Raw genomic sequence first — 19,292 nt, 5'->3', positions numbered from 1 at the left:
CCGCCTGCCTGAACAGGCAGTGACGGGTCTCGCCACGGCTACCAGCCTCCCATGGGCCCGTGAGTGCCACAGTAGGCAGTGTCCGCGCCTCCCTCAGCGCTGGGGCAGTGTCCATCACCGCCTCCCGTTGCTCGCCGGGATTTGTAGTCGCGGCTGACGGGAATGTGCGCGTGCGCGGCGATGGGGCGCGGTTGCTTTTGCTATTCTCTTTCTCTGCCTCTGGTTACCTGCCTCTCGGCCCTGTGGGTACGTTGCAGTCGCTTCCCTGTGCCGCCGCGCCTGCTACCCCTTGGTGGTTGGGGACGGGCGGGGGGGAAGCGGGACTCGGGCTCGGCTGTTCCTCTGAGGGAAGGAGGGGAAGATGGCGGCTTCCACACGACCTGGGGAGCGTGATAACCTCCCCTCCACACGCCCGGCTGTCGCTGCCGTCTGTGGCGGGGTCACGGCCCCCCCCTTCCCTCTCCCCGGCACTTGGGTTATGTTGAGTTACGAAGTACTCGGGCGCGTGAGCAAAAATAACGCGACTGTTTCTACATATATAACGCGCGTATACATGGATACGTGTGGGTATGTATGTATATATAGATGTGTGCGTGTCTATATATACACCCACAGCGGTATGTATAGAAGTCGGTCTGTGCAGGGCGTACATGCTGTCGTGGTGCTGATGCACCTGTGCCATGCGAGGCCTTGCCGTTTGGCACCCAAACCCATCCTCACTCCCTGGGCCTTACGGCTTAACACCCCCAGGCATGGAAATCGGGGCATGTTAGCTAAAACACTTCTGGCTTTCCGGGGTTTTGTGTGTTTTCCAGCTCTTCTGTTACAGAAGAAGCCAGGGGATTTTTTTTTGTTTTAATGCATGTTGACTGTGGCTATAGTTCTTTAGTGAAGTGGTTATTTTTGGAAAACTATGTGGTTGGGGAGCTACTAGTATAAAAAATACCAATACTTGCTATTGGGAGGGAGATGGCATAGTTGTAATTGGTTCGAGCACAGAAAGTTTTGCTGAGTTAACAGTTTGGTGTGTTCATCCCTTTACTTGCTGTGTTTTGTCCACTCGCAGTGGCTGGCCAATGTCTTTGATTTCAGAAGAAATAAAAAATAATTCTGAAGCTTGATCACAATTCTTCCCCCTCCCCCAAATGGCTTTAGTATCTTTAAAATTATATTTCTCTAACATGCTGCCACAGTTATATCACAAGAAGCCTCTTAATTTTTCTGTTTGTGTAGTTGAGATAGTTGTAGGCATAATAGTACTGTTGTTGTTTTTTCTTTTACATTTAATCCACTACGTTTCCCTACTTTTATGCAGTTGTGATTCACAAAGATTTTAATTGAAAACTTTTAAATAGGTGCAGATGTAGCAGGCAGAGTTTCAGATGTGATCTGAATATGGGTTATAATCTCTTTAGTATTTTATATGTTGCAGTTTGCAGACACTAACCTAGTTTAAAAAAAAACAGAAAAAGGCTATATCTTATTATTTTTTCTTTATTCAGGTTTATGGTACGTATAGAGGGATATTTGTTCTAGTTGAACTTCTTGTTAATAAAACTTGTGCTATTATTTTGGTTATTACAGAATTGACAAAGGAAAAGCTTGCTTTTAATGAAATATTTATCACTCGTTGAGAAATCAGTCAATAAACCTGTTCAGAAGCTAATGTCATCAGAAACACCAATAGAAAGCCCAAAGGTGCCAACAGAAAATACCATGTCCCCTAAAGTTCCTGATGTGGAAGAAAAGATGAAGTCCAGTGGCAGTCCAGTAGAGAGACAGGAGACAGGCTCAAACAAGGAAGAATGCCTTGAGCTCCTGTCCAAGAGGCAAAGGAAGAAGCTGTTGAAGCAGAAACAGTGGGAAGAACAGAAAGATCTACGGAGGTATGGTTTGCAAAATAGCTTTCCTAGGGTCGTGTGTGGTTTGTAGTGCTAATAATAATGATGTGTCAGTAGAATTTGAGTGTAGATCGCTTTAGCAGACCAAGGCAGTTGAACCAGTTTTCTCCCACGCCACAGGTTTAAAGCAGTAGTCACAGGCTACTCCATCTGCATATGAAGAAATTATAAAGGTAAGCATCTTTTCTTCGTACTAGAGGTGTTCCTCAACTTGAAGAGGATATCAGGAGGGATTTAAACTTGCATGGTTTTGGTTTGTCAGAAGGGAGGAATAACTTGTGGCCCTGTTCCTTTCTGAATGCCCCTCTTTCCCTGGTGCTGCCAGACTTGGTGAATCTACAGAGACAGTGAATAAAACCAGATTTCTTCTGACACATGAAGTGCTGTGCTGTAAGTTATGTTGACTTACAATCTATTAAAACAGTTTTGGGAGATGCTGAGTTTCTAGTTTATCATGTTGAGAAAAAACATACCTGCAAATGGGCTGAGGTGGTTTATTCTTGTCCTGCTGAATGCAAAGTGCTCTTTCCCAAGAGAGTGGTTGTTGCTGTCTCTGAAATTTGATCTCCCAACTGCCTGCTCCCATCAGGGGAACAGGGGGAAGAAACAATTGTTTCAGAAGCCTTTGGAAAACTGTTCAGTGAAACAGGAGGTAAATTGCCTTCCACATTGTGATGCTGCAGTTTTGGCAATCTTTTTGGTTGTTTCTGTTATGAGACCTGACTGAAAGTACCCTTAAATCCATGAGACCCTCACTGTTGACTGAATTTGTGTCAAATGGCTGTAGGTATATACAGAACTTCACAAAGACAGGGTATGTGTTTCGTGCTGCGACCAGTCTAACACAAATGTAAGCAACAGGGTAAGTTTAAACCACCACAGTTGTGGGACAACCACCTTGATCATCGAAATGTGCATTTATGTGTGTGACACGTTCCTCATCAGATTTGGCTGTAGTTTTTGAAGATTGACATGTTTGCTTATTTAGGCAGAAACGAAAAGAAAAACGCCAGAAGAGAAAACAAGAACGTCAGTCAAAGTTGGACTCCAATAATGAAGGGAATGATAGAAAGCGTGTGCGAAGGGAAGTTGTTCCTAGTACACTTCGCCTCATTGTGGACTGCAGCTTTGATGACCTGATGGTGCTAAAGGTAAAAGAAATTCACCCGTCACATACAAGTGTTGAAAGATTCTTCAGTGACAGCATTGGAGCAATTGTGTTAGAGCACAAAACCTGGAGAGCAGCTTGCGGAGGATTGTTAGCATGTTTCAGATTCTGATGACTCCCAGACCTGTTTATGTCAGTTGCTGAATTTTTTAGGCTTCGAAATGTACCTCTGTGTAAGCTATGCTAATATGCAGCATCCTGTAAGAGTGCAGCCTTTGATTTCTGAGGTGGCTTTTTCCCCTCCCTGTTACCCTGAGCCCTTCTGCTGCTCTCAGGGGCTTCACTGCCCTGCAACACTGCTTGAATTCAAGCATTTGCAAAGCCCATCTGGCTACTTGTTGAGTGTCCTGCAGCGCATGTGTAGTACTAACAGGGGCTCGTGCCACTCAACTCAGAATTTTGGGGAAGCTCCAGTTGGCATTTTGGAACTTGGTTCCCTGAGGAGCCCTTCAGCAATACCCTTGAGGAGACCAGAAGTCCCCCTTGATAGTCACAAAGAGGCTGACTGGGCATTTTCTACTGATCTTCATCATTTTAACATATGTTTTGTCAGGCAGAGCCCCTCTTAGGCCTGATAGAAAAACTAGCACTTCTGCAGGTGGTCAGGAAGGGTGAAGTGTTGTAAGTGAAGATGGCTGTGGCCTTTAGCAGTGGGGTAAATTACATTCTTTCTCTAGTATCTATCACTACAATATTGCAGGTATAGAAACTTGCAATATTGTAGTGATGAAGTCTAGTTTATTTGGAATCCTTTGGAGATATCAAAACATTCTGAAAGCATTACGTGAATCAAAGCAATATAATGATGGGTCATGTTAAAATGAGAATCTGTTACATTTACAAAACATTGCTTAGGGGCACTGAAAATAAAACTGTGTATGTTCTTTACAAAACCCATAATTGACTAAGTTAAGTTGTCTGCATTTTAAATAGTTATAGTTAACTGTTGTCCAAATTATCAGGTTAAAATGCCAGTGTCAGCCACTAAATTATCTGCATTGTTCTGTGTTCTTCAGGTTAATTATGTAGATTTACTTTTGTTAAATATAATCTATTATTAAGTTTATATTATTGGTGAGAGATGAGTATTGATTGTTACAGTGATAAATCTGCTTGCTCCTTCAGGTTAATTTTGAGTATGTTGTTACATATAATTAAATCGCAGTGATGTTTGTTTGTTTTGTTTGTAAATCAACTACATGCATAAAGGTGTCTTAAGTACACTTTGTAGATGTGTGTGGTTTCTTGTCAGCATAATCTCTTCACAATGGCTGTTTTTTCTCTCAGGTTCTGATGTCTACACACTCTTAGAAGCCACTTTTGCCAGTTAAAAGCTTCCTTTTTCTCTCTAGCTTCTGACTGGCTCATGGTAAAGCATTTTGTGGTGGTCTCTCTGAAGGGCTATGTAAAAACAAATTGTGTTGTATACAGGATGTTAAGAAGCTTCACAAGCAAATTCAGAGATGTTATGCAGAAAACCGCAAAGCATTTCATCCTGTGCAGGTATGTTTAAACAAACTGAGCTATTGCCCTGTAGAAAGCACATGAGAAAGGCAGCTGTGTCCTAAGTGGTGAGAGCTGTAGTAGAAAAAAGATATTGAAGCTGCCTCTTTTTAATAAGAAAATTACTTCTATTTTAGGAGATTAGTTTTCAACCCACATGTTATAAAAATCCCTGTGTATATTAAAAAGTATGTGCATGCAGATGAAGAATGTCAGATACTGGATGCCACTAAGATTCTGTTGATGCTCAGTTTTATGTGGGATGGATTAAAAAAAAAAAAAGACTGGTTTTTCTTTTAAATGTGTCAACAATTACGTGAATATCATCTTAGTACCATTTTCAGCTAAAATAATGAAGAGTTTTAGCTAATATTTAAGGGTAGAGTAAGTCTTGTGAAGGAACTACTGGCATGTTAACATTTCAGTATTTTGTACCTCTTGTTTGTTCTTTTCAAAGTTTTACTTGACCAGCCATGGGGGACAGTTGAAGAGCAACATGAATGAAAGTAACAAAGGATGGGTGAACTGGAAGGTGAATAATTGACTATTTCTGGAGAAAGAGAGAAAGAAGCGTTAATTATAATTGCTAACTAGGTTGATAGACTAAGCAAGACTACTTGATTTAGGCAGCTCTCACAGTTGTCTGTCTTGACAGTGCCCTTTTTTTCTTGGCAAAGTGAGACACTGAAGCCCAAAGAAGTTGCGAATGCTCCATCCCTGGCAGTGTTCAAGGCCAGGTTGGACACAGCCTTGGGTGACATGGTCTTAGGGTGAGGTGTCCCTGCCCATGACGGGGGGTTGGAACTGGATGATCTTAAGGTCTTTTCCAATCCAAATCATTCTCTAGTTCTATGATGTGATTCTCTGTATGCACCTTTATTTCCATTATATTTCCTCTTAACACTGAAGTGTTCTTTAGAGCAATAGCTTGTCTTATGGGCAAGCTCATGTTGGCTTTCCTTGCGACTCCCTGTTAAACCAGTAACCAGTATTCCAACAATTTCAAATGAAGATGACTTTGCATAAATAAAAACAGTTCTACTTTTAGTATGTCTTACATGATAGCTGCTTTGCAAAAACATAGCATAAATTACTGTTATCAAACAAGTAATGTCAATTAAGCATTAACTTCTGGTTTCACCTTTTTTAGAAAGGTGGACTTGAAAATTATTTGTCCCTAAGATAAATATGGTAACATTTGAAGGGAGTCACAAGAACTTAAAGATTTGTGTAGTTCTTTTGGGGTTTTGTAAAATTTCCTGATTAGTTTTACAGTCAGTGCTGCAGGGACTGTGGATTATTTATGCGGAAATTAGTCTGGACTGTGCTACATACCCAAACATGAATGATGGATGTGAAATGACTGCATGCTTTTGGATTTCTATTTGCTAGTTCCATCCTGGATCTGTAAAGCTTGCCCGGGAATTCATCACTTAAATGTAACTTCTTTTTACTACCTTTTTTTGAGGATATTCAAATTAGAACAGAGCACTATACTGAGCTAATAAAGAAAGAAGACCTAGTATATCTTACATCAGACTCCCCAGATGTTCTCAGTGAGCTTGATGAGAAGAAAGCCTATGTCATTGGAGGACTGGTGGATCACAACCACCACAAGGTAAACTGTGGGTCTCTTTCTTTACAGCTGTTTTTTGGGGGAGGGGGGGGGGGGACGGGAGGGGGGGGTGTTTGGGGTTGTTTGGGTTTTTTTGCGCTTATTTGACATGAACATTGTTCATGTGTAAACTATCAACAATCAACAACAAGAAAGCATCTTCAAAAAAGGCTTGAAAAGTAATTTTGGAGAAATGGGAGAAAAAACCTTGTAGTGATAGAAGCAGCTTCTGTTCCAGAGCGCAGACATGCAGAGCTTTGTAGGGTTTTATCTTTTCATTTTAAATATAGGAATGGAATTAATAACACTGCTCAGCTTACTGAGGGCTGTATTTTCAGACAGAAGGGTTTGGTTTCTGTTCATGCACTTGTGTGTGTGCATGCACTTGTATGTGCATGTGCCCAAATATAGTTGAAGAGCAGCACTTGGATCTTGGATGTCCATTTTTAATAAGTTTGCTTGTCAGGAGGACTTAGCTAAGTAACATACATGCCTCAGGGATCTGATTCCGTACCTGTACGTGGGATAGTGCTGTGTGGACCTGGAATGTCATTGAGGTTGCAGCTGGGAAGTTAAAGCACTGTTGCTGCTTTTTTTCAAAGACACTCCTATGTGATTTCTGGTGACATGTTTAATATTTCAATGTGATGCTAAAAAAAGGAATGGATCTTAAACCATACCAAATGATACTTCAACAGTTAATCCACAGTTTAAGGCTAGGAGCAAGTTGAAGCAGATCCTTTATGTAGTCATTATGGTATGAAGTGTTCACATAGTTTTCAAGGGGCTTTTTTGCCTGTCTTTGCCACAGGAGTTGCCAACCTTAAAAAAGGAAACAAAATTTCCTTATCCTTTACTCTTCCTCTGAAAAAATATTCAGTTACTGCAATATGAGTAACTTTGTTCTTAAGCATAAATTTACCTTTAGAACAGGTTATAGCTGATGCATTCTGAAGCTGCAGCTGCTTGAACAAGTTTTACTTACAATTTTTCTGGCTGTACATCACAATGTGACATATGTTCAAAGCAGTAAGTTTTCCAGAGGTAGCCCTTGAAGCAAATACTGTGTAACCAGGTTAAGTTACTTTTCATAAATACCTTCTAAAGCAAGGTCATGGCAGCACTGGCAAAACCCTTTCCAGAAAAATGGTACTTGTAGTAATCTGTATGGGCTGATCTGAAATGGTGATTCTCAGTCCAGTTCTTTTGGTGTCTTTCTCACAGGGAATTACTTACAAAAAGGCTGTAGAGCAGGGCATTGGTCATGCACAGCTCCCCCTTGGAAACTTTGTCAAGATGAAGAGTCGGAAAGTGTTAGCTGTCAATCATGGTAAGTTTTAGATCACAATATAATGATGTTGTTATGGAATATACCTGGGATATTCAGAATTTGAACCCTCAAAATGTACACTGTAGCGCAGATGCCTAAATCTTATTTTATTGTGTTCATATTTCTTGAATCTACTTGCCTTTGGGATACAGAAACTGTCCTGGCCTTCAAATATTTCAGATATGGTTAACGTAAAGGATGATGTCTTAGCCACTGTGCTTGCAAGTGTGCTTGCTATTCTGTTGACTAGTCCCATGAATAATTTTGGTATTCTTACCATCCTGGTCTTGTTGCCAGCCTTAATGTCTCAAATGTTGGAAACTATCTCATGTTTTTTATCACAGGAGAGGATAAATGTGATGTTTTCACCTCTTTGGAAACCTTCATTTAGCAGTAACTGCTTAGGTACCTGTAGACTTACCTCATCTCAGCAGTACTCCCATCTGCTGAGCTTTCATAACTATTTTTATCTGGTTTCCTGGTTCTGATTTAAAACCACATTTTAAACTGATTTAAAAGCATACAATTGCTTAACCAAGTCTTGAATCCCTCGCCTTTTAAACTTTCAGTTTTATCATTAGATTAGCTTTCAGCATCATTTAACATAAATACATGCAAAATGGAGCCTACTCAAACCTTTATGGAGATTTTTGTCATGGTGTCCAAGTCTTTATTTTGCCCCACTTTGGATTTTCTTATTTTCTCTTACCTTGCTTTATTTCAAGTTCATTTTATTATGTAACACGTTGCTTGATGATAACTTTTTCTTAAAATGCCATTGATTGATGAGGTATGTATGTGCATGACAATAAAGATTATTTAAACATGAAGGAGAATATAGTGGAACATTGGAATTAAAAATTATCAAACCTCATGTATTTGTAAGAATTTACATGTTTCTAAAACTTGATCTTTAAATGTTGCTTTATATAGAGCAGAATAGGATTTTAAGTGTTATTCATCAAGAGTTATGATAGCTGTAGCTTTCTACTGGAGTTTTTCTGCAAGAATCTTATACTGACCTCTAGTGTCAACATTTCTTGAGGTTGGGTTGTAGATGTTTGAGCACTGGGTATAATTTGAGTTAATTACACTGAGGCTTTCATTTATCTGCTTTATGGTCTTTTGCATGTTTTTTGTCCCGGAGATCTAGGCACCTGTTTTCACTGCAATTCAGTTGGCAAGGTTTCATTTTGAGTGAGCTTGTCTACCCTTGCCTTTCTAAAACATTTCAAATTACAGATGAAAGGCTCTTAATGCACAGACCCTTTTTAGATTATATATTATATTATGGCTATAAATATTATAGTGTTTTGCTCAAGATTTTGGGGCAGGAAAATGAACCTAAGTCCACCACCACCGAAAGCAGAGGTACCTTTTACTGTTGTAATTAAGGCTCTGGTGTATATTTGTAATCCTAATAGTTTACAACCTAAATCTAAAAGGACAGCTTTCAAGGGAGTGAGGTGGACAGAATCAAGCTGCTTCTCAAGTCTCATGTTACAAATTTTGTCTAGGTGAGAAGGATATTTGCACTGAGGTTTTTGCATTTTGCTGCTTTTGTAACTGTGTAAATTGCCCTTTCTCTTCTGATTTGGTTATTCTGGCCTCTGGGTTCCCACCTTCAGTGCAGAAGTTGAAGCTAGTACAGAGTACAGTGCAGGGCTCACCACATGAGACTATGGGACCTTCCAGGTCCCTATGGATTACTTCTGGTAGGTATGAAGTTGGAAAGTCTTGCAGAAGAAGAAACTGTCTCTGAGCTGCTGTGCCTATGGGGCACTTTAATTAAATGGACCCTCTGGTGGTGGGAGATTGACAGTCATTAACAGGTGAATTCACTTGTTGCTTTTTACTTACTGATTTATAATCCTTCTATCTTGGGATCAAGTCTTCGTGTATTCCCACAGAAAATTCAGTGCCTGCATTGCCATGTTAAAATGGGATGAGGGACGTGTGTGTGTGTGTGTGCGTGTGTGTGAAATATTTGATGCTAGAAAACTGATGCACGGTAAGATGAAACATTTTCTTTTTTAACTTGATCTGGAATTCTAAGACTTAGACTGAGATCTGTGTAAAACACTGTACTGCAAAACACAACTGCAAGTGCAGCTGAGAGCGCTTTTCTCCTGTTCAGGTTTGTATCCCAAGGCGACTACTTTGTAATAGATGTTACCATATTGCTTCATTCACCTCTAGAATGATGTCCACCGACTGTTCCCACTACCTTTTTCTGTCCTTGCAAAAGACTTTTGTTGCTGTTGCAGCCCATCATAGAAGCCTCCGTTCTCGTGTGGAAGCTGCTCTCTTTTGACCAATTCTGGTTTTACTATGCAGATAAAGGAAGTTCTAGAGCAAGGGCAAAGAAACATGCTCCTTATACTCCACTTGTCTCTTAAGCCACAAATGCTTTCTGTGTGAGGGGATATGAATATAGTCTTTTGAGAGCTCATACCTTCACAGTAAGTTTCAGGTGAATAACCTGCGTAGTAAAATGGCCAACTCTTCAATCTCCATGTCTCAGAGAGCAGCTGGCTGTCCAGTAAACCTGCTTTCAGGAAACCTCTAGTAAATAAGCCACTTTTCTGTAACTTGACTCTCATGAGTGCAAGATCCATGCTGCTTCTCCCTTTCTGCACACCTGCCTAACCTCTGTAACTTTTTTTCCCTTCTTAGCTCCTTTGATCCTTTCTCATATGCTGTCACTTAGCATCAGGAATGCTTGTGCTGGGTGTATTTGTTGAAGTCAGCGTTCTCCAGTGGTGTTTAGCCCTGTTTCTACAGCCTCAAGCTTGAAGAGCCACCCCTCTGTTGCAGATTTGTCATCCAAGTCTGTCTGACTTACCAGCTGTACATAGGGCCACCTCCTGCCTTTCCTGCTGCTGCTGAGCCATAGGGTTTGAATACTCTCAATCTGTGTTGAGAGGGTTGTTTTTTTAGGTAGCCTAAGATTTTTCTAAGTAAGAATTTGCTGATGAATTTTGTATATAATGCAGTTTGGATCTATTGTCAATCAGGGAAAGTTTTGGCAGCTGAAACAGAAGGAGAGTGGACTGTATGGATAGTGTAATAGAAACAGCAAGAAAGGGTCACAGACTAAGAGACCAGTAAGGATTTTTGCTATAAGCTCAGCTAGAAATGAAGGAGAAAGCTGATTTATGGCAGGTTTTAGAAAGACTTCCAGCTGTCCATATGTTAGCAAGGGGACAAAGTCATTGCTAAAGTACATCCACAGCAGTATTCCTGTCAAGCATCAGAAAGCATTAGGCACTGGTAAGCCCTGAAGTACTCGGGGTGGCGGGAGGAGCAATCCTCTCTGACCCTGAGAGAAAAGAACTGCTATAGTAACTTAAAACCAGAGACTCAAAGTGTGCTTTGACTTTAGACTGCAGCAGTAGCAGAATTGTTTTGTATGCTTCTGCCTGTACTTCATCAGCTTTACTCTGAAGATGTCACAACCAAGTGCACATAAACCACTGTAAAGATGGATTTGAGGATGTGTTCCTGTCAGAATTTCACTTATGTCCCTGTAAAAGAGCTGATGGTCTTTCTTGATGTTGCAGTGTTTGAGATCATCCTTGCATACCTGGAGAAGAGAGACTGGAAGGAGGCCTTTTTCAGTGTCTTGCCACAGCGGAAAGGAGCTGTTCCTTTGGAAGAAGCCAGTGATTCATCCAAACATACTCTGTCTGGAAAAGAAGATGAAGACAATGACTCGGAGAACAACTAGGCTTCAGAATGAGATGATGGGAAAGATGAGATGCTCAGTTCATGAGATAGAACTGGGACGTGAAGTAGTTACACCCTGAAGACTATCTCCTGCCCTCGTGAATTGTCTCAATGCTCTGTAGTTCCATAGTTGCCCCAGAGCTGTTTCAGGACACGAAGGGTGAAGATAAACTTCAATATTAATAGCTTTAAAAAAAGATAATAATAAATTAATGTCAAAATGCAGAATTTGTTTCCCAAGGAAGCTATTTAAATTTTAATTTTTTTTTTAATATTTGTTTTATACATTCCAGGTTGGGTGTATTACCCAAGAGCATTAGTAGTTACTATTTTAATGTATTCATTCTCCTGTATTTCTGCTCTAAGTTTTCTTCAAAGCAGGGAATGACAAGCATTGCTGTGATCCCAAAACTTGCACCACTACTGCCTGTGGCAAAGTGTCCATGAGCACTCAAACAAGCATTACAGTTCTCCTGAGCATCTCAACAGACAAGCAACTGAACTGCCTTTGTCAGCAGAGCCATGCTCGTTCATGTGCCAGCTGTCAGGGGTGTCAGTGGATGAAATACAAGTGAGGTTAAGCCAATGCTGTGTACTTCAGCTAGAGTGGGATGAATGCCTGCATAAGTGCAAATCATGTGCCTTGGTTGGCACATGGTGCACATTGAGTGCACAATCACTTTTGATTACTTCTTGATTCTCTTGGCAAAATTATCACACAGCCTAAGAACAGTACCTGGAGCTGTGAACTCTTTCTTACAAGTCACTGACTCAGTTTCAGTGTACCTGTTTTATCATCTTATATGTATTGTATTGTTTGACAACTATTTTTCCTTAAAAAAAAACCAACAAAGTCATAGACTCTCTTGGCTGGATGTTCTGATTTAACTTATTTCTAACTAATTCAAGTGCTTTTCTAAAATATTGAAATGGACACCTTAAATGTGTGGATTTACTTTGCCTCTGTGAACCTGCACAATCCCTTTGTGCTCTAGGGACTAGCCAGACATATGGAGGTTTTGAACAAGTTCAGCTTTCACTTAGGATGGCTGAAGAGTGTAAGAGCACATCGTTGTAACTGTCCATCTTTGCTGGGCTGGAATCAGTGGGATGATCCAAGTATTACTTGGTTTGTATCCATGCTCATTTCTCCCTCTGTTACAGTTTTCAAATGGAGACCAGAAAGTGGGATGCCTACAGGTCCCTGTGGTCTGTAAAGGGTTGGCAACCAACTGGATATGACTTTATCCACTTAGTGCACTTCTCTCTATACTTTTTAAATAGCGGTAGAAAAGTTTTGTCTGGTTAAAGTATAGGTTGTGGTTTGTTGCTCAAGTCATGTGGGTTTTTTGCTAAGCATTATGAAAATGTGATTGCTTTTGGTCCAGAAACTAGATCAGCTTTTTCATAAAAGCATTGCTGTTTTTATTTCTGTAACAAAAAGTGCAGCGTAAGTGTACCCACCATCTATTACAGATTCTCTGATATAAATGTGTAAAGCAGTGAAATTACAAGGAGTTACATTTTTACAGCTGAGATGCTGCATGTTAATTCACATAGCACCTATTAAACCTAAGATTCTTCAGACTCTTAAGATCAGTGGCAGATGGGGTCAGGGAAGGTGACAGATGACACTTGCCCAAGTTAAGTTTAGGATTGGGCAACATTTGTGTTGGGGAATGGCAAAGTTCATGCTGGAACAATAGGTTACTGTATCTGAGACACTTCCCAACATAAGTGACTTTAATTCTGATCCTGAGATTCACACATTGAACATAACCTTGCTCTACCTTTGCTGCTAGGATGGGTGAAGTGACCTTGAGGGAGCTTTGATTTCAGAAATCTAGCAAATAGTAATAGATGCTTTGGGAATGGAAATGATCGAGTAGATGAAATTGATTGTAGCTATTGTTGCAAATTGCCACCCTTTTTGCTCAAATATATTTTCTCAATGACCTATCAGCTTCATGGAGGAGCCATGCTGTTGAAAGGCTATGTTAACATGGTTGCTTTCATTTTGATTCTGTTCAGTAGTGAGCCTCAGACATAATTAAGTTTGTCAGGCTCAGCTAATGCAGGCTGATGCTGAGAGATGGCTGATGCTGAGAGACAGCTGATAAGAAACACTGAGGACAGAGGTTTATATACAATTGAGGCAACCTGATTATGACCCAAAAGCATTTGGTTGCAGCATGGTTTAGTTGAATTGCTTGAGGACTAAATACAATGAGCATAAAATTATTTTAACAGGGAGTCTGAAGAGATATCTTTATTATCTACATACTACCTATTACTATATGTGAAGGTGAGTGGGAGATATGCTTCAGTGGCTCTGAAGGGGGTGGAGGTCCATGGAAAAGGGGCTATCTATTGTTTGGGGGTGGCTGTTGCGCAAGAGAGACTTCTGATAAGGTGGGAAGGTCTGTTGTTTCCACTGCATGCTTGCAGTTGTTTTTCTTCTCTGGGAGCAGTGTGTCTGCTTGCACTGGACCTCTTTTTCTCAGTGCTGAGAGGAGACATTATTTCTCCCTTTCTGGAAAACATTTTGAAAAAGAAAGCTGTTACCAGGCTAGGCTTAGGATTATGCTGGACTGGTTTGGCTCTGTTCCATATGCAGCTAAGAGCACAGAAGCATATCTACTCTGTAGCAAAGAAGCCTCCCTGGACAGCTCTGAACAGCAGAGACTGTAGCTTTGGAAGTTTCTTCTTCCTTGCTCTGTAGACTATTCTTCACCCACTCCTCCAGTAGAATTATAAGCAACAGTAAATGCTTGTAGTATTAGATCTGGCAGGATGATAACATACTCTAGGACTGAGTTGTGTTGCCTCTGTGTGCTTCAGAAGGGACACAGAGCTGATAGTGGTGTTTCTTGGGAGTGCCAGTACTGTCGGGTTGCCCTAGCTCGGTAGAGGATGCCAAAGCAGGCATTGGTAGCTGAAAAAGTATGAGAGCCTTATTTATTCTGCAAAGAGGGATGGAGGTTTATTAGATGAAGGTGAATCCCAAAGGTCGTTGGTATCATGCTTTCCACTTCTTTATGACTTACAGGAACAGATTTTAATGATGAGATTAAATCAGTATCTCTTGCTGATATGTTCCTTGTAGCAAGAGGCAGATGCAGTTGCACACATGCCCCTCACCTGGCTGTATTTCTGAGTTGCACTCATTAGAAGAAGATTTACATGAATCAAGAGAAACCCATGGATTTGCCACAAGAATAGAGGGTCTTTCCTATCAGCCCATAGAGAACTTAAATACAGGTTTTAAATATAGTTTCTCATTACCTGAATTCTGTGATTCTAATTTGGGTCCTGCTGCAAAGACAAATGTTAGAGCTTCTGAAGCTCTGCTGTTTGTGGACTAGTAGCCTAGATACATGATATCTTAGCATTTTTCATTACTTACCCTGTTTCATGTTTAGACTTGCCACTGATTCTTTAGCCGACGACCTGAGTGAAAAAGAAAGAATGTCTAACTTTACAACTGGTATAAACTGTGCACTGCAAGATACAGGTTTTTCTCAAAGGGGAGTCAAGTGTTCCTGAAATCTTGTGATACTGGTGTAATGACTACATTTGTATCAAAGACGTGTGGAGTTTGTTTGTAGTTAAGGGCATTTTTGATTAAGACTGTGCACAGCCTTATGCTATTGCATTTTTCATGGGAGGAGAAAACTAAAACCTGGCTATAGGTTTAGCTTATCCTTAATCCTAGCAACCTCACTGCAGATTTTACCTGGGCTCATTCTTATCCCCTTCTGGACCTCTCTGAAGAGGATGGAGAGACTCTAAGAGACTCTGGCTCTTCATGTTCTCTGCTCTAGCTTCCCTACAATTGAGTGTGTCAGTCAGTTCAGAATAAATCAAACTGAACGCAAAGTCTTTCTTTGAAATGTGAAGGTAGCAGAAATTTTATGGAAATTCCCACTTGCTGATCTGGATGCTTAGGGGTGAATTCAGTGCTTCCCTTGACTCATTTTCAAAGGACTTAAGGACATCAGCGAGACACCTTTTGTTGGCTTTCACCCTTCCCACAGCAGCCCAGAGCTACACTGGGAGAGGGAGTTTTTCTACCCTGAACCAAACCTGAGTGCACTGAGGTTTGACTGACTAGTATCAGTGTACTGTCACCTTGCTGCTCAGCTCAGTGGCAGCTGGGCCAAGCACACTTGGCTGGATCCTATTCTTTCCATCTCAGCACCCCCACTCAGCTCAGGCCTATGAGAGTTTCAGGGGTGCTTTTCAGGAAGGGGGTCAGGTATATGTGCTTGTTATCTTTCTTAATTGACCTTGAAAACCAGGTTTGGATCTTGGCAAGTGAATCCTTGTGAAACATTTTTGTGAGTTTTGCAGCACCTGGAAGATGTACAGGATAGTTCCCATGAATGAAGAGAAGCTGATTCAGGGCAGTTTTTGCATGTGTTTAGCTCTAGCTGTGTGAGTGTGCAGCTTTACAGCTTTACAAAGTGCCTAGCCTAAGGCCTCCCATCAGATTTGCCACAGTGTGAGCTAACACCAGTCTGCAAAAGGTGATGTTGAATGAGTGATATGTACACAGCGCTTGAGAGACACAGTAAGGGAATCCTAAGCAGTGTTTGCTACATAGAACACCCCCTGTGCATGACATGTAATATTTGCAGGCTAGATTTTAGAGAACAAGTTTCAGCCCATGAGTCAGCTGCATTGTTCCCCCAGTGACTGCCAACAGCAACTTCCAGTTCAGGGAATGCAACTCCATAGTAAATGCTAAATACAAAAGTCAGTATGCTCTACACTGGAGGGGTGTGGGGAGGGAAATCTGACCAACAAAGTTCCATGCCATCCCCAAGAGGAGTAAAAATGCATAACATCGTAGGAAGTTGTATACTGTATACAGTGCTCATGTCTTACATTTATTTCCTTCTCCAGGGATCTCTGATCAGAAGTCAGTGAGCTGCTGAACCACTGCTCTTCTTTTCTCTGTGTGTAGGCGTCACCAATCTATTAAAGGCCCAGGAATCAAAATGTGGTTGGCATAAGGTAAGTGCATAGGGAAAGCAAAAGCGAGCTAACTGCTCTAAGAAACAGTAGTTTACTGAGTGTGGCTATATGGTACTGTCCGTGAGTTATTTTGCAGCCAAACCACAGTAAACACAGTTTGAAGAACTGGGTTCTGAATGTATAAGTGAACAGTAAAAATAAAGCATAGCCTTTACTGTATGCCCAGCTCAGGAGTCAAAGATCAACATTTCAGCAGACCCCCACCTCCCAGTTAAAATGCAAAAGTTGGGAGAAAAGCGGGTCTGTGTTTTTAGCATCTTTACTGTAAAACGCCTTCGTGATGCTCTCTGCTGTCCGGCGCCAGTCAGCAACACTTGCATTCCTTTTCCTCAAGAGTGCGCAATTCTCCTTGTGATAAACGTTTGGAATGGAATGCTAATTTAGCCCTCAGATCTTGTACAGTCGCAAGAGAGGAGACGAGTAATTAGCAGTGTGAGACTAAAGAGTTATTGAAGAAAGATTCTTTTCTTTCAAAGCAGAGCTGCAAAGTGACAAAACTGTTGGCAGTAAGTATTCTAAAAAATCTTCATGTCGTGAGGGGAGGAGGCTTTTTATAGAATCATAGAATAATTAGGGTTGGAAAGGACCTTAAGATCATCTAGTTCCAACCCCCCTGCTGTGGGCAGGGACACCTCACGTTAAATCATACCACCCAGGGCCTTGTCCAACCTGGTCTTGAACACTGCCAGGGATAGAGCATTCACAACCTCCCTGGGCAACCTATTCCAGTGCCTCACCACCCTAACAGGAAAGAATTTCCTCCTTATATCCAATCTAAACTTCCCCTGTTTAAGTTTTAACCCATTACCCCTTGTCCTGTCATTACAGTCTCTAATGAAGAGTCCCTCCCCAGCATCCTTGTAGCTCCCCTTCAGATACTGGAAGGCTGCTATGAGGTCTCCATGCAGCCTTCTCTTCTCCAGGCTGAACAGCCCCAACATTCTCAGCCTGTCTCCATACGGGAGGTGCTCCAGTCCCCTGATCATCCTCGTGGCCCTTCTCTGTTCCAACAGTTCCATGTCCTTTTGATGTTGAGGACACCAGAACTGCGCACAGTACACCAGGTGAGGTCTCACAAGAGCAGAGTAGAGGGGCAGGATCACCTCCTTCGACCTGCTGGTCATGCTCCTTTTGATGCAGCCCAGGATACGGTTGGCTTTCTGGGCTGTGCGCGCACACTGAAGCCGGCTCATGTTCATTTTCTCATCGACCAAGACCCTCAAGTCCTTCTCTGCAGGGCTGCTCTGAATCTCTTCTCTGCCCAACCTGTAGCTGTGCCTGGGATTGCTCCGACCCAGGTGTAGGACCTTGCACTTGGCATGGTTAAACTTCATGAGGTTGGCATCAGCCCACCTCACAAGCGTGTCAAGGTCTCTCTGGATGGCATTCCTTACCTCCTTCCTGTGCTTGCTTGTTGTATAATGTAATGGGTTGTCCCCAGCAGTTTGAAATAAAGTGAATTTTATTCCCATTTGTATTGGGTTTGATAATATTTCTTGCTAGCAAAGCACAGTGACATGACAGAGCTGAAAGCAATACAGTTATATCTCAGTTATTACCCTACATGACACCATCTCCCTTCTAAGCTCCCGTTCCTCACATCCTTCTTTTTGCTTCTGTGCTGTCCTTCCCAGCAGTCTGAGGCTGTCGACTCAGGTTACAGTGTTGAGAAGTGAGAGAGATACAGTGCTGAATTGGAGAGTTGTTTTAGGTGAAGAAATGTAACTCTAAATCCTTTCAGCAACATCAGCACATACTTCTGGAAATCAACATGCAGAGTGTTTTCTCAAGCTGAAAACCAGAAAGACCATAAGATACATTTTATGTTATATTGGGCCCTGGGGCATTTTTACCTATAGAAATGCACAAGCGATATTGAGAGATCTCTAGAGGACTGTATTTCTTTCCTTTTTGTTTTGCTTTTACTACCTCACATAGTACATTAGTGCAATTATTTGCTGAGATGTATAATAATCTGAAGAAAATCTTGGAAGATGTATCTCATAGATGCATGCTTCCAGTGTGTAACCATTACTGCAGAATGTTCCTTACTGATGGAGTTACTGCCGATAATGATGGAATTCGTAGATGTCTAGTAAGCATATAATTTCTAAAAGCTGTAAAGATGCAAGGGTAATTAGGAAGGAGAAACCTTGTGAGGTGTGGTGACTAACGCACATAAAAGGGAAGAAATAATTGCCCTCTAAATGTATGTTCATTGCCCTATGTTCTCCTTAGCTGGACCTGAGCTGTGATGATACAGCGCCCTAGTTGAGACCTCAGCACCTTCAACAGCTCAGGTTCCTCTCCTGCTGCTGTATAATAGGGCAGTTTGGTGCCTCTACTCACTTGCCATGGACTGTGGAGAGCCTAGATGACTTTGCATGAAATCGTCAAGCTTTGTAAGGGAGGAGCTGACAGATGCACTCCTTGTGATGGTCCCAGTTAGCACATGTGGTTGGTCAGCTTCTTGCTGGTGGAAGACTGTGGCCACTGGGTGTTCACTTGGATAGCTGTTACAACACAGGTCAGAGCATTGTTTATTCCTGTGCAAAAAACCAAAAGGATACAGTCTGTACTACAACAAGCAAATACAGTTAACGTAGATCTCCAAGGAGAGTCTGTGCTGGAAGAATTGGAAACGTCTAGCAAACCTGCAATTTTTATAATGCTACAGGCTTTATGAAATGGTGTGTAAACAGTGAAGAAACGTGGCAGACTTGAATAGCTGGCCGAGGGCTGTAAGCAGTTACAGAGGACAGCGTGATTAATCACTACCTGAACAGTGATGATGTTCCAGCTAAAATCTGGAGAGTGGCCAGGGAGGGTGAAGCACTCTCTTTTAGCAATGCCAGTCATTCTTTGGCCTCTCTTAAAAAGCTTGTGGTTTTTAGTGGGAGTCGCAGCATTTCATGAACAACTGGAATCCTCCTTTCTTAGCCAGGGTAAAAAAGAATTTGATAAACCACCATTTTTGTCATTAACCTGAGTCAAACTAGATTTAAC

At 41.5% G+C, this 19,292-nt stretch overlaps 1 protein-coding gene across 4 annotated transcripts; it reads left to right on the top strand.

Annotated features, from left to right (window-relative positions):
* Positions 1 to 93: 93 nt before the first annotated feature.
* Positions 94 to 11,467, top strand: TRMT10A (tRNA methyltransferase 10A). Of its 4 annotated transcripts, none has more exons than XM_062637646.1 (8): positions 94 to 242; positions 1,585 to 1,886; positions 2,890 to 3,052; positions 4,501 to 4,572; positions 5,030 to 5,104; positions 6,041 to 6,190; positions 7,412 to 7,517; positions 11,081 to 11,467. In XM_062637646.1, exons 2-8 carry the CDS (start codon positions 1,612 to 1,614, stop codon positions 11,245 to 11,247), a joined length of 1,008 nt encoding a protein of 335 aa, XP_062493630.1. In that variant the 5' UTR covers positions 94 to 242; positions 1,585 to 1,611; the 3' UTR covers positions 11,248 to 11,467. The 4 variants fall into 4 exon arrangements, with proteins under 4 accessions (XP_062493630.1, XP_062493632.1, XP_062493631.1 ...); XM_062637648.1 differs by lacking the exon at positions 11,081 to 11,467 and adding an exon at positions 9,580 to 10,843 and having other exon boundaries at positions 94 to 246; XM_062637645.1 differs by having other exon boundaries at positions 97 to 246.
* Positions 11,468 to 19,292: the final 7,825 nt, after the last annotated feature.

Source organism: Pezoporus occidentalis, unplaced genomic scaffold (genome assembly GCF_034315485.1).
Source record: "Pezoporus occidentalis ecotype Australia unplaced genomic scaffold, CSIRO_AGI_Poc_V1 ctg53, whole genome shotgun sequence".
NCBI classification, from domain to species: Eukaryota; Metazoa; Chordata; class Aves; order Psittaciformes; family Psittacidae; genus Pezoporus; species Pezoporus occidentalis.
Note: the sequence above shows the minus strand (reverse complement) of the source record. Positions and strands in the feature narration are given on the sequence as shown.

What these genes read in the sequence shown, in the direction of transcription:
- TRMT10A (XM_062637646.1), top strand. Translation starts at nt 1,612, where the DNA reads ATGAAATATTTATCACTCGTTGAGAAATCAGTCAATAAACCTGTTCAG. An exon ending in GAACAGAAAGATCTACGGAG is followed by an intron (nt 1,887 to 2,889) that starts GTATGGTTTGCA and finishes TTGCTTATTTAG; the next exon opens with GCAGAAACGAAAAGAAAAAC. An exon ending in ATGACCTGATGGTGCTAAAG is followed by an intron (nt 3,053 to 4,500) that starts GTAAAAGAAATT and finishes TGTTGTATACAG; the next exon opens with GATGTTAAGAAGCTTCACAA.